The sequence below is a fragment of the Vigna radiata genome, chromosome 4, assembly GCF_000741045.1.
Source record: "Vigna radiata var. radiata cultivar VC1973A chromosome 4, Vradiata_ver6, whole genome shotgun sequence".
NCBI lineage: Eukaryota > Viridiplantae > Streptophyta > Magnoliopsida > Fabales > Fabaceae > Vigna > Vigna radiata.
This window is the reverse complement of record NC_028354.1, coordinates 9,327,225-9,339,446: the sequence shown is the minus strand read 5'-3', so window position 1 is coordinate 9,339,446 and position 12,222 is coordinate 9,327,225. Positions and strand designations below refer to the sequence as shown.

General features: G+C 35.5%; 1 protein-coding gene across 1 annotated transcript; it reads right to left on the bottom strand.

The window, feature by feature from the left end:
- Positions 1-2,757: 2,757 nt before the first annotated feature.
- On the bottom strand, positions 2,758-6,932 carry LOC106758827 (cyclic nucleotide-gated ion channel 18). Its single transcript, XM_014641820.2, has 6 exons — positions 6,202-6,932; positions 5,527-5,739; positions 5,142-5,455; positions 4,265-4,376; positions 3,939-4,175; positions 2,758-3,800 (listed from the first exon to the last, which is right to left on the bottom strand). The coding sequence occupies exons 1-6, from the start codon at positions 6,829-6,831 to the stop codon at positions 3,075-3,077; spliced, it is 2,232 nt and encodes a 743-aa protein (XP_014497306.1). The 5' UTR covers positions 6,832-6,932; the 3' UTR covers positions 2,758-3,074.
- Positions 6,933-12,222: the final 5,290 nt, after the last annotated feature.

Genomic DNA, 12,222 nt, shown 5'->3' with positions numbered 1-12,222 from the left:
CGGTGTGGGGCCATCTACCGCTGCCGGCGACGTCGTCGTCTACGGCTGTTGTCTCTTGTTCATCCATGGCTTCTTCCTCTACTGTCTCTTCTGTCCTTTCTTTTATCACCATTGCATTTGACCTGTCCATATATGCTTTTTTTCCCAATGGAAAGGATGGTTTTGTTAGTTTATTTATTGCCGTGGTGGCTCTCAAACAATTACCTTTTTATCCGCTGGTGACATTCCTCAAGGGCAATTTGCAAAAAGAGATTTACGTGGAGCAACCTCCCAAATTTGTTGCTTAGGGGAAGTCTTTTGGGTTAGTATTTTGTCTTCAATGTCGTCTTGCAAATCATTAGCAATTTGGTGTCTCTCGAGTACAGAAGCAGATATTTTCACTAAGTCTTCATGGATTATATTAGTAACAAGCTTGGTACATATGTATGTACCAGCTTGAGGGGGAGTGTTAGATATATTATCTTTATTTTATATTTATCTTTTATCTTTATCTTTTATCTTATAGTTAGTTTGCTATTATTTCTTATTTGTATTTTGGGCTTAGCCCATATTTCTTCTATTATAAATAGATAACCCTATGTGTGTATTTAACACAAGGGAAATTAATCCCAAATATAGTTTTCATCATATTTAACAATATTCATCGGTAATTATCGACGATCAGTATTCGTTGATAATAATTACTGACAATAAAATTACTGACGAATTATTGACAATCGATAAATCATTGAAAATGTCAATTATCGACGAAATTTAGTAATTTTCAAAGGATTATGTCTTTCGATAATTTCACTATTTTTTTAATCATAATAATTGTTTAAATTAAAAAAAATACTAATTATTGTGAAAAAAAAAACATAATTTGAACAAGTATTTTAGATTGGTTAATTAAAAAATCATATCTAAATTAAATAATTTAAAATATATTTTTAAATTTAAAAATATATTTCAAATTAATTAATTTAGAAATTATCTTGAATTAGATAATTTGAAATATATTTCCAAGTTTTAAAATATATTATTGATAATTCAATTCAAAATTTAAGTGTAATTTTTGGATTAATAAATGCGACTTAAGAAAGATATTTTGAATTATTTGGAATATATCAATATAATTCGAAACATACTAAAGTATTCCGAAATAGTCTTCAATTTTGTCAAATCTTCATAATCCTTCTCTTGTTTCATTTCGAGGTGGGTGAATAGAGAATAGAGTAAGAGAGGTGAAAAGGGAGAGTGGAGAAAGGGAAGGAGGTGAAAGGAGAATGAAAAAAGGGAGTTGAAGAGAAAATTGAGGGGAAGAGGGGCTGCCTTGTGAATAATAAATTGGTTTTTCGTTTCACTGTTTTTATCTTTTATTTCTTGTTCCTTGTATCTAGGGATGACAATGGGTTGGGTCAGACACAAATAATGCCTATCCGTAACCCAATCCGACAAAAAAAAATTCACCTACTACTCGATCCATTACCCGCACGAATATCCGCTACGGGTATTTTAAAACCCGTGGATACCTATGGATACCCGCAGATACTAGCAAATATTTAAAAATATATATTTTTATAAATTATTAAAATAAAATTTAAATAAAATTACAAAAAAAATCTAAAATATAATATAAATTAAAATTTAATTTTAATTAAATTTAACCTTGAAAAATATCAATTACTGTTAATTTTAATTAAATTTAACTTAATAAAATATAAATTTAATTTTTATTTTTATTTTTTACGGATAGCGAATATCTGGGGTACCGTTAATATAATACCCGCAACAGACCCATTTATAAACGTGTATTAAAATATCCGATACTTACGGATTGTAAATAATAAATATTCGCAGGTATCAACTATCTATTGTGGATTTTATCTGCAAATATCTGCGGATACGAATTTTTTTACCATTCCTACTTGTATCACATCTAATTCTTCTAAACAGACCTTTTTAAATGATTTATTACGTGGATCATGATACAATTTAATAATTGTTTTAATAACTTTTTAAAAAGAAATTATACATTATTATTTTATTAATTTGTATATTTAAAATGAATAATCACCTACTATTACATAACCATATAAATAATTGTAAAAAATTGTTAATTTTTTTTCCTTGTATTACTTGGTATCTAAGTCGGTAAGCAAGCTTCTAGGTCGGTTTAACTCAACAAGTCCAATTTCAACTAATCAAACTTTTGAGTACAACAATACTTATATTTTCGTAAAATAAATTGTACCTTCAACTTATAAAACTAGTCCTCCTAAGGGCTAGGTGTCATGAGGCTTGCGCCTTCAACTTAAAAAACTATTTTTCTAAGGCGCTTTGTCATTTCTTTGTACTTTATACGGATAAGTTAAATGGGACCTAAATGTGTGATTTCTACAAACTCATTCTTTTAATTTATTAAATATATTATTTTGAAGACTCATAAATATAAAAAATAAGATTAAGTTAAAAATATACTTTAAAATATCTAAACAAAAAAATCATAATAATATAGAAAGGTATGTTTATAAGTCTTTAAAAATGGAAAATTACAAAAAATAGATTATAGCACTAATTTTAAGACTTAAAATAATTTTGGTTGTAAAAAAGGTTGTTAAGAAAATATAGAATCAAATCTAATTTGTAGTGTAACTTTTACATTATTTAATCATGGGTGCAAATGTAGGATTCACACATGGGTGTAATAGACAAACTAATTTACCAGTTATATTAGAAGTTAGAGGCGTAATTGCATTCATATAGGTGTAAGGCGCGCTAGAATATAAAATACATATCAGGAGTTCATGTGATCATGAACCAAGGATCACACACCAGAAAGAGTACTATGAAAAGCATGACGAAAGAGTATGAAAGGGAGAAGAGAGTTCAAATGATAAAGAAAGCTTCTAAATGTCATGGGTAACCTCATATATGATACAGTTGGTGCAAATGAATGCAAATAAATAAAGAGTTAAGAAAAATGTGATCAGGTTACTATTCTACCGGTACCATTTACATCCAAGTCATAAAACTTCCTATTGAACCAGTGTTTAATATGTTTTTGGACTGATGATTGGTTCTTGTGCTCACCACTAAAGTTCATGGTCTAGAGAAAAATCAGGTTCGTCTGGCTTGAACAACTGGGGCACAGGATCTGGTAGCTTATGTGCCCCTTTCCTCGTATTGGCAGCAAACTTTGATGCCAAGACAGTTGCACCAAGATTCTGAATCTTTTTCGTTTTCCCTGAGGATTCCCCGGTTTCATCATCCTCCAAATGTCCACTTTCTTCCGTCTCAGGCAAAGACAGGTAGTAGAGACCCTCTTTCAGGGATAACTCCCTTGTTGCCTTTCTTTTCTGATGTCTTCTCCAAGCAGCTTGTATGAAGCAAGCACCCCATGTTCTCCATTGATGGGAATAATACCTAAACGCATGCTGAAGTTTCTTGCTGTGAAGGCGCTTGAACTGACTTGCCACAAATTTAAGATCCTCTGCTTGTAGTGAAAAAGCTTCAACTTCAGAAAGAGCTTTGACAGTTCGAGTAGAAGAAGGTAGGTTGAGGGTTGAGTTTGGCATTAGGGCCCATGTCAGCAATTCCTCTCCGCAAAAGTCACCAGGCCTGAGTTTGATGCAGTTGAAGAATCCAGACCTTCCTCCGTTGGTCGTGGAACTCTCCAATTGCCCTCTGATAATAAACAACATTTCATCCACCGGATCACCCTCTCGAAATATGTAGGTGCCTTCAGTGCTTAGTGATGATGAAAGACGTTCACAAATTGCATCAAGAAGTTGATCGTCCATTTGGGAGAAAAAGGGGACCTGTACAAATGTAAATAAAGCAAGTTTTTCAACCAATAAATACAATGTTACATGCAATTTGCTTTCTCAACTGCTATTCACTTAGTATTGCATTGCTATGTATTTGCAGCATCACATCAAGGAATGGAAGAGACATACACGCCGCACGAGAGAAAGACACAAGTGATGTTGAATTTCTCGACGAAGATCCAAAGGTAACGAAAGCATTATGGCTTCTTCATCAACTCCTCTTGTTGCAAGCCATTTATACTGAACAAAACGACGGACACGTTCCTGCAAATGTGGTGGTAACTGGCGATGCCTCATCCACTCCTCGGTATCTCTTTTCTTAATCCTCCATTCTTCAAGTCTGACTGTCATTGATGACAAGTACGTCTTTGACAAAGGGAAAAAAAACATGCTCGTTAACCAAAATCGGTATTTGTATTACTTCTTCAAATCAACATAGTTTCTCATAGTATTACCTCCATGTTTCCAATCAAAAGCGAAAAGAGAACCAGTCCAGCAATGCATAAGACGATGCAAAATAATGTCTCTGGAAGATATGTGGTGGTGTCCAAGTTCTGTCCGTATGAACTGCCAAAGGAAATTAACGTGTGATGCCAGGAAAACCCGTTTACCCACTCTCTACATTCCCTCGTATATCTTAAATTTTCAAAGAAGCAGCTGCTAAAGGGCCATCAAAATTGAAACTAAAGATCTAGTTTCCTACATTTGGAAGAGAAAAGTAACAAGCAACAACACAAAAATGTAGTTTCCAATGCACACAATTAACAGGGCAGGAAAATCTGCATGAAGATTTTACGAGGATAAATGACGTCCTAATAATTCTGTAACTTTCTTGTATAGAAATTTGAACAAAAGCCCAAATCTTTGGTGGAAAGGTGTATTAATTTATCTGTTTCCTTAGCTCAAAATAACGTGCGTGGACATTACTTAGGAGTTGTCCACTTGCTATTATATATATAAATAACATTCCAAGTCTAAGTAGGATAGAATCGTGCAGAAAAAAAAATTCAGAGAAGAGCGAGAAACTACAATTTCCATGTTTTTGAAGTTAGTGTCACAAAACTAACTAAACCATCTCATAATTCTCTTTTGTGGGTCTTTGGTGACGGAGATGGGAGACGATGTAAAGAATCATCTGTTGGTGTTTTCATTATGACTTTAGAAAATGCTCTTTTGATAGTAATTATTGTACGCTAACTTGGACACAAAAATCTATTAATGTACGATCCTTACATGAAACTCAACAATTGTCAACAGTTATTACCGTAACTAGAAGGGAGGAATAATACAGATGAGAATATATGTATATATAACGAAATGAAAATAACATACCTTAGATTTCTCAAACCCCACCAAAGACAGTAGAAGTATCTTTCCTTGAAACTGGAAATGACAACATCGTTCAGGAAAGCCTCTGCGAACATCCCAAATTTATATTTTATGTTGATTTTGCTCTTCGCGTCACATTTGGTGATTACATGGGTGATGTTTAGCCAGTATTGCCTATCAGGGACGTTCAAACTATTGCAATCAAGATAACTTGAAAAGCAAGAGAGGGTATGTGATTTGTTCTCTATTTGGCACTGCGTTTTCCAGCAGTTAAATTGCCTCCCTATTGACGATAGATACCAAGTGGCTCCTGTAACCTATTCCAAGAAAAAGCCGCGATAGTTAAAATTTCATTGGGTTAAAGTGCATGCTAGTAGCTTCTACTTACATGGCTGGCTAGCATGTAGAGAATAAGATTGTATGCGGCTCCAATCCAGGGAGTCTTGGCAATAACGCCAGTGGTTTTCTGAATACGCTGGTTCAAATGAAAGATGAGAAACAACCTAGGAACATATTGAATAAGTACAAAAAGAGCAAGAGTATTGTTGGCATGATCAGTTCTTGCGTTTCTGCTCGCTGGAATCACCAACCAAATCACAATCTGCAAAGCAAAATGCACATAACGGTTAGAAGTCCTGCATTACACTGGCAAGATACTAGAACTCTTCCAGATCAATACTCATGATTCACTTTTTAAATGTCAATTTGGTTCCCGAAATTGGCACCACCAATCCATACTTCATGAACAAAACTTTCACACATTCGATTTAAAATTTCACAATTAGAATTGAAATTAAAACTTTCCTTCGACACTTTTCCTATTGTTTTCCAATTAGAATTGAAATTTCACAATGTTAACATATATTGCCTTTCGATTTAAAATTTCGTTATACATATTGAAATTAAACTTCAATTTTAATTAATAATTTATTTCTCAGATATAAAATCTGAACTTTGATTAACGAAGACGGAAAAGAGTGTTAGCATGGAGAAAAAAAGTTGTTTTAAAGCAATGCAGATAGGAGAAAGAAGAAAGCAGAAAGAAGCGTGTTTGTGAGCGTGCCTGGGGGAGAGGGATGGTGGCGGCGAGGTCAATGACGAAATCAGATTTGAGGTAACGCGTGGCGATTTCGCGGGAGTCCATGACGAGTTCACCGCGGCCAAAGATTCTAGAGTTGGGGGCCACGAAGGCTGTTCGGAATTTCATGAGCATGTGGAGGACGTAGAAGAGGTCAGCGAAGGAGCGGATGATGGTGACGATGATGCTGAGTTTGGGGTCGGCCTGCAAGCAGGCGGGGCCACCTACTGTGGGGAGGAAGAAGTAGAGAGGGTCGACGAAGAGAGCGAGGAGGCTTGTCACGAGAAACACCTTGTTCCAATACGCCACGATGTCGCTGTCGGGGTCCAGTATCTGGTGCCGCCATAGGATTTGAAACGCGTGCTCCTCCTCTGTCTCTGTTGTTGTCTTCGGTCGGGATCGGAGTCGCCTGAACTGGCGGAACTTAGACGCCGGCGTCGATATTATGCTATACATCTTCCATGGCGGATTCCGGGTGAACGGATTCCGCGGGTGGGTCAGAGAACGGGGCTTCACAGCGAACGAGGACAAGGACAATCGCGAGCAGATCACCGGGGTTTGGATGGGTTGCTCTCTCAGACAAGACAAATGCCCCTCCTGTGCCTCCACTTTCATCCATTTTTGAACCTTCAGAGTTTCGCGCTAACCTCAAGGGAATGCGTAATTCTAGGAAACACAGCGCCACCAGACACTTTTGAATCCTAACTTTGGACATTCTATCCTTCTTTATTTATTTCCTTCCTACTTATAAAACTACTTATAACTCTCCATATCATAAATAGAACCTATATGTATTTAATAACTCATTCATTTAATTTATTAAATATATTATTATGAAAACTCCTAAATCTGAACTAATGATAGCAAATGATTAAGTTAAAAATATTCTTTAAAATATTTAAACAAAAATATCATAATAATATAAAAAAATGTTTATAAGTCTCTCAAAATGGAAAGTTACCCAAAAAATTATATTATTAATTTTAAGACTTAAATAATTATTGGGTTATAAAAAAATTTAAAATTAAAGTTTTGTGATTTAACTTTTACATTACATAAAGTTTGGATAGGGGTACAAGATTAGATCCACAAGTGTAAGAGACGATTTAATGTAAAAGTTATATTAAAATTTATTTCTAGAGTTATACTTGCATTCATATAGGTGTAATTAAGATAATATCAATATTGAAGTTCTTGTGATCATGAACCAAGATGCACGCACCACGAAAGGAAATAATATGAAGCATGATAAAATGCAAGAAACATTAATGAAAATAATAGATTTAGTGAAACTTAATATGGCGGATATAATTCACTAGCTATAATAAGTTAAATCGTGACACAATTATAAATATGATAAAATTATTATGTTGGCTATTATTAGAACTATTATAGTAAATCGAATGGTGGTAATTGTTACAAAAGAAGAAAGAATGAAATATTGTATTTCTTATTGAATGATAAGGAAAGAGTATAATTGATATATATAATTGTTCAGAGCAATATAAGAAAGGAATATAAATATAAAAATATATGAACATAAATGCACAGATATGAACAGAGAATAAAATAATTCCAATATCCCCTCAAGCTGCAACATATATATCCTTAATGCTCAACTTGGACAACAAAGATTGGAATTGTGCTGGATGCAAAGCTTTAGTATGAATGTCTGCGAGTTGTGATGAAGTAGAAATAGGCAGAAGCTTAATTACACCAGCTTGAACTTAATCCCTTATGAGATGACAATTAATTTCAATTTGCTTTGTCCTCTCATGCATGGCTGGATTCTGTACAATTCGTATAGTAGATTGATTGTCACAAAACAGAGGAACTGGTTGTGGCAGAGGTTGTTTCAAATCATGGAGCAGATACAAAAGCCATTGAATTTCACATGTTGTGGAAGCTAAGGCTCTATATTCTACTTCAGTTGATGATCTAGATATAGTACCTTGCTTCTTGGATTTCGAGCTAATTAAGGATGCACCATAGAACACTTTAAAACCAGTCACACAACTTCTAGTATCAGGGCAAGCAGCCCAATCAGAATCACTAAAAGCCTTAAGAGAATGTTCTGTGTTGGAGGGAAAGAATAATCCTTGTCCTGGATTTTTCTTGATATATCTCAGGATCCTTATTGCTGCTACATAGTGATCTTCTAAAGGATTGGAAAGAAATACTTAGAGTACTAACAATAAAACATAAATTTGGTCTTGTGTTGGTTAGATATAATAACCTACCAAGAAGTCTTCTATAGGCTTGCACATCTGAATAGGGTTTTCCTTCTGTCTTGGAGAATTTTGTGTCTGGCTGTATGGGAGTAGAAACAGGTTGACATCCCAACAATCCTGCATCTTCTAGTAACTCTAGAGCATACTTCCTTTGTGACAAATTAATGCCTGTTGAGATTTTGCAATTTCTAAGCCCAGAAAATACTTGAGTTGGCCTAGGTCTTTAATTTTGAACTTTGCATTCAGTAGAGCCTTCACAGTTTGGATTTCTTGGATGTCATCACCTGCCAAAACTATATCATCTACATAAACAAGTAAGATGGTGATATGAGCATAATCACTTTTGACAAAAAGTGAATAATCTGATTTTGATTATATGTAGCCCAAAGAAAGTAAACTAGTTGTCAACTTGTAATTTCATTGTCTAGAGGCCTGCTTGAGTCCATATAAAGACTTTAACAACTTGCAAACTTGGCCTAGTTTTTCTGTTTTGTAGCCAAGAGGAAGAGACATGTATACCTCTTCATCTAGATCCCCATGTAAAAAGGCATTATTTACATATAGTTGATGTAAATACCAATGTTTGGAAGCTGCTAAAGCCAGAACCAATCTTACTGTTGTGAGTTTGACAGCAGGTGAAAAAGTCTCAAAGTAATCTAAGCCTTCATGTTGTGGTAGCCTTTGGCTACTAACCTTGCCTTATATCGTTCGGTACTCCCATCAGCATGCCTCTTTATTTGTATACCCATTTACATCCGATAAGTTGCTTTCCATAAGGTAGATCAGTCAAAACCCAAGTTTTGGTATTTTCTAAAGCTGCAATTTCTTGATCCATGGCATTTCTCCAACAATCATGTTTGATGGCTTGGTTATAGGTTTTAGGTTCACTAACTTGGGAAAGATTAAAGACATATGATTTATGAAGAGATGATAATGCATCATATGAGAGATATGAAGAGATAGGATATAAGGTACNTNTGGATGANTGAGTGGCAGAAGAAGTAGATAACATGTTGCAATGATAGTCCTGCAAATAAGATGATTTATGTGTTGGCCTGGTTGATTTCCTTTGTGGAGTAGTAGTGGCAGGTTCAACAGAAACAGGTTGAGAAAAAAAACTAGCAGGGTCTGGAACAATAGAAGTTGGAGATGTAGGTGGTAAAGAGGGTTGATCAGTAACTTCTAAGAAAAGAGATGATGGAGATGAATTGATTTTGGTGACCAAATCCAATGAACTTAAATTTTGTGTATCAATAGGTGAGTGCTTGTCACTAATAAGAAAAGGAAATATGTTTTTATAAAATACTACATTCATTGATAGAAAAATTTCCTTGAGTTGAAATCTAACAAAAGGTAGCCTTTCACTCCTGTTTTAAAACCAAGTAAAACACATTTTCTTGCACGAGGTTGAAATTTTGTTCTATGTGCTTGAAGAGTTGAAGCATAGCAAAGTGAGCCAAANACTCGCAAGTAAGTAATGTCAGGTTTAACATTGTGTAACAGCTGAGATGGAGAAAAATATGCCAAAACTGTGGAAGGTAAAATATTAATGAGTTGCACAACATATCGAACAGCAAAAGACCAGAAAACTACTGGCAAATGGGATTGAAACATTAAAGATCTAGCAACATTGAGAATGTGTTGATGTTTTCTCTCAACAACTCCATTTTGTTGAGGTGTTTCAACACAAGATAATTGATGTTGTATCCCTTTTTGTGTATAAAAATTTGACATTGCAAACTCATTACCATTATCTGATCTAACAGCTTTTACATCAATGCCAAATTGAGTTTTGATATAAGAAACAAAGCCAATAAGATGTGATATTGTATTAGAATTACTTGCCATCAATTTAATCCATGTGAATCTAGACATATCATCCACTATAGTTAAGAAATATTTGAAACCATCAATAGAAGAAGTACAATATGGCCTCCAAATATCAACATGAATTAAATCAAAAGGAGCTTTTGAAACAGTAGTACTTAATTGAAAAGACAATTTTCTTTTCTTAGAATAATGACAAGTATCACAAGGAGTGGATTTTGTATCAGGTAAAGTGGCATACATTGTGCGTAATTTGGTATAACAAGAAGAAGAAGGATGCCCTAGTCTACTACAGTAACGAAGGGCATTACCGAAGGCCACAATCCCTCGGAAAATGCCACAAGCCGTCGCTAAATACCTATTACCGAGGGCCCGGCGACGGTCAAAAAGCCCTCGATAAATACGTCGTCGCTACTTTTACCGAGGGCTTCTGACCTTCGGTAATTACCGAGGGCCAGAAGCCTTCGGTAATTACCGAGGGCTAGAAGCCTTCAGTAATTACCGAGGGCCAAGCCCTCGGTAAAGCCTTCGGTTTCATGCAGGGAAAAGTGTGTTGTATTTGTTTTTCTTCTCCAACCACACATACCTGTAGTGTAATGTCACAACATAAACAAACTTGCATAACAGTTTCAATCCACAAACAAACCTGCATATATATTGTCCATCCCAAAATCTTTCGTTCATTGATGAAAAATCATAAAGTACTAACATTATCATCATAATGTACTGACATCCATTATGTTCTAACAATATCATAATAGCAATATCATCCAATTCTAAGCAAAAATAAATGTCCCAATATCGTAATGTACTAACATCTGTACTAACATCACTATGATCAATAACAAAATGAAACTAAAATTGTACAAAGTCTTCAGACGTATCTTCATCGTCCTGCTCATTTGTAGATGGTTGAACTGGTGTGGGCTGGACTGATCTAGGCTGATGAGGGACGGCGGGTGACGGGGAGGGTCATGGCTGGGTCGGAGGGACAGTGGAAGGAGTGTCTAAAGTTTGAGGCAGCGCTCTCATGACTAGGGACTTGAAGCTTGAAAACTCGTCTCTCAAGTCAGTTTATTGTTCTTTCAATGCACGGTTTTTCTGGTCACGTTGCTCTAGTAGCTGTGTCAAGCGTTGGATGGCCTCGTTAGTAGAAGGGGTGGAAGAAGAAGAAGGTTGGTGCTTCAGTGTACCTCCTCTTGATGCTGTATAGTTTGCGGCAAGTTGTCCTGCACTGTAGACTTGTCCCTTTTTCTTCCCACCAACGACATCGACCCAACACTGTGTCCTACGGATGTCGTCATCTACATTACTCACATCATCCGGTGTAGGAGCTGACCCATGTTCGGATCTAATCTGTGAAAGTCTCGTAGAAATTCTTCCTTTTGAAACATTAAAAACAATGTCAGGGAATGATACAATAACATAATCACATGGATTACTAATACTAGGAGTGTTATTTACATGAGTCTTATGAGATCTTTCATCAACGAATTCATTAGTGCCCTTCTGAACATGGGTCTGTGCAAAGACCTCGTCAACATGGACCGACCGTCCAAGAGCTTGTGCCTGTCACATAATTTAGACTTATTAGTGTATATGAAATAGAAAATACATAAGTTATATATGAAAGAAATAGAAAAGTAAAGAAAGTTTACCATACAAATGACATGCTTGTGAATTGTGATTGACCCGCCAGTATGCAAGGCACCACCCTTTTCAGACACTCTATTCCTCTGGGCTGTAGCACTCTTCTTGCGAAACTCTACTGAATTCCAATGTGCAAGCAAAGAGTTCCAAATGATTTCGCCCATCCAGTAAGGGCGCTCCCCTGCAATTCGGGCATCCCTAAACATCTCTGAGAGCCGATGAGATGCTTTCATGTGAAAATTTCTATGTATTTGACTTTCATGTTCAACTTTCCACTGCACCTTCATCTGTAATGATG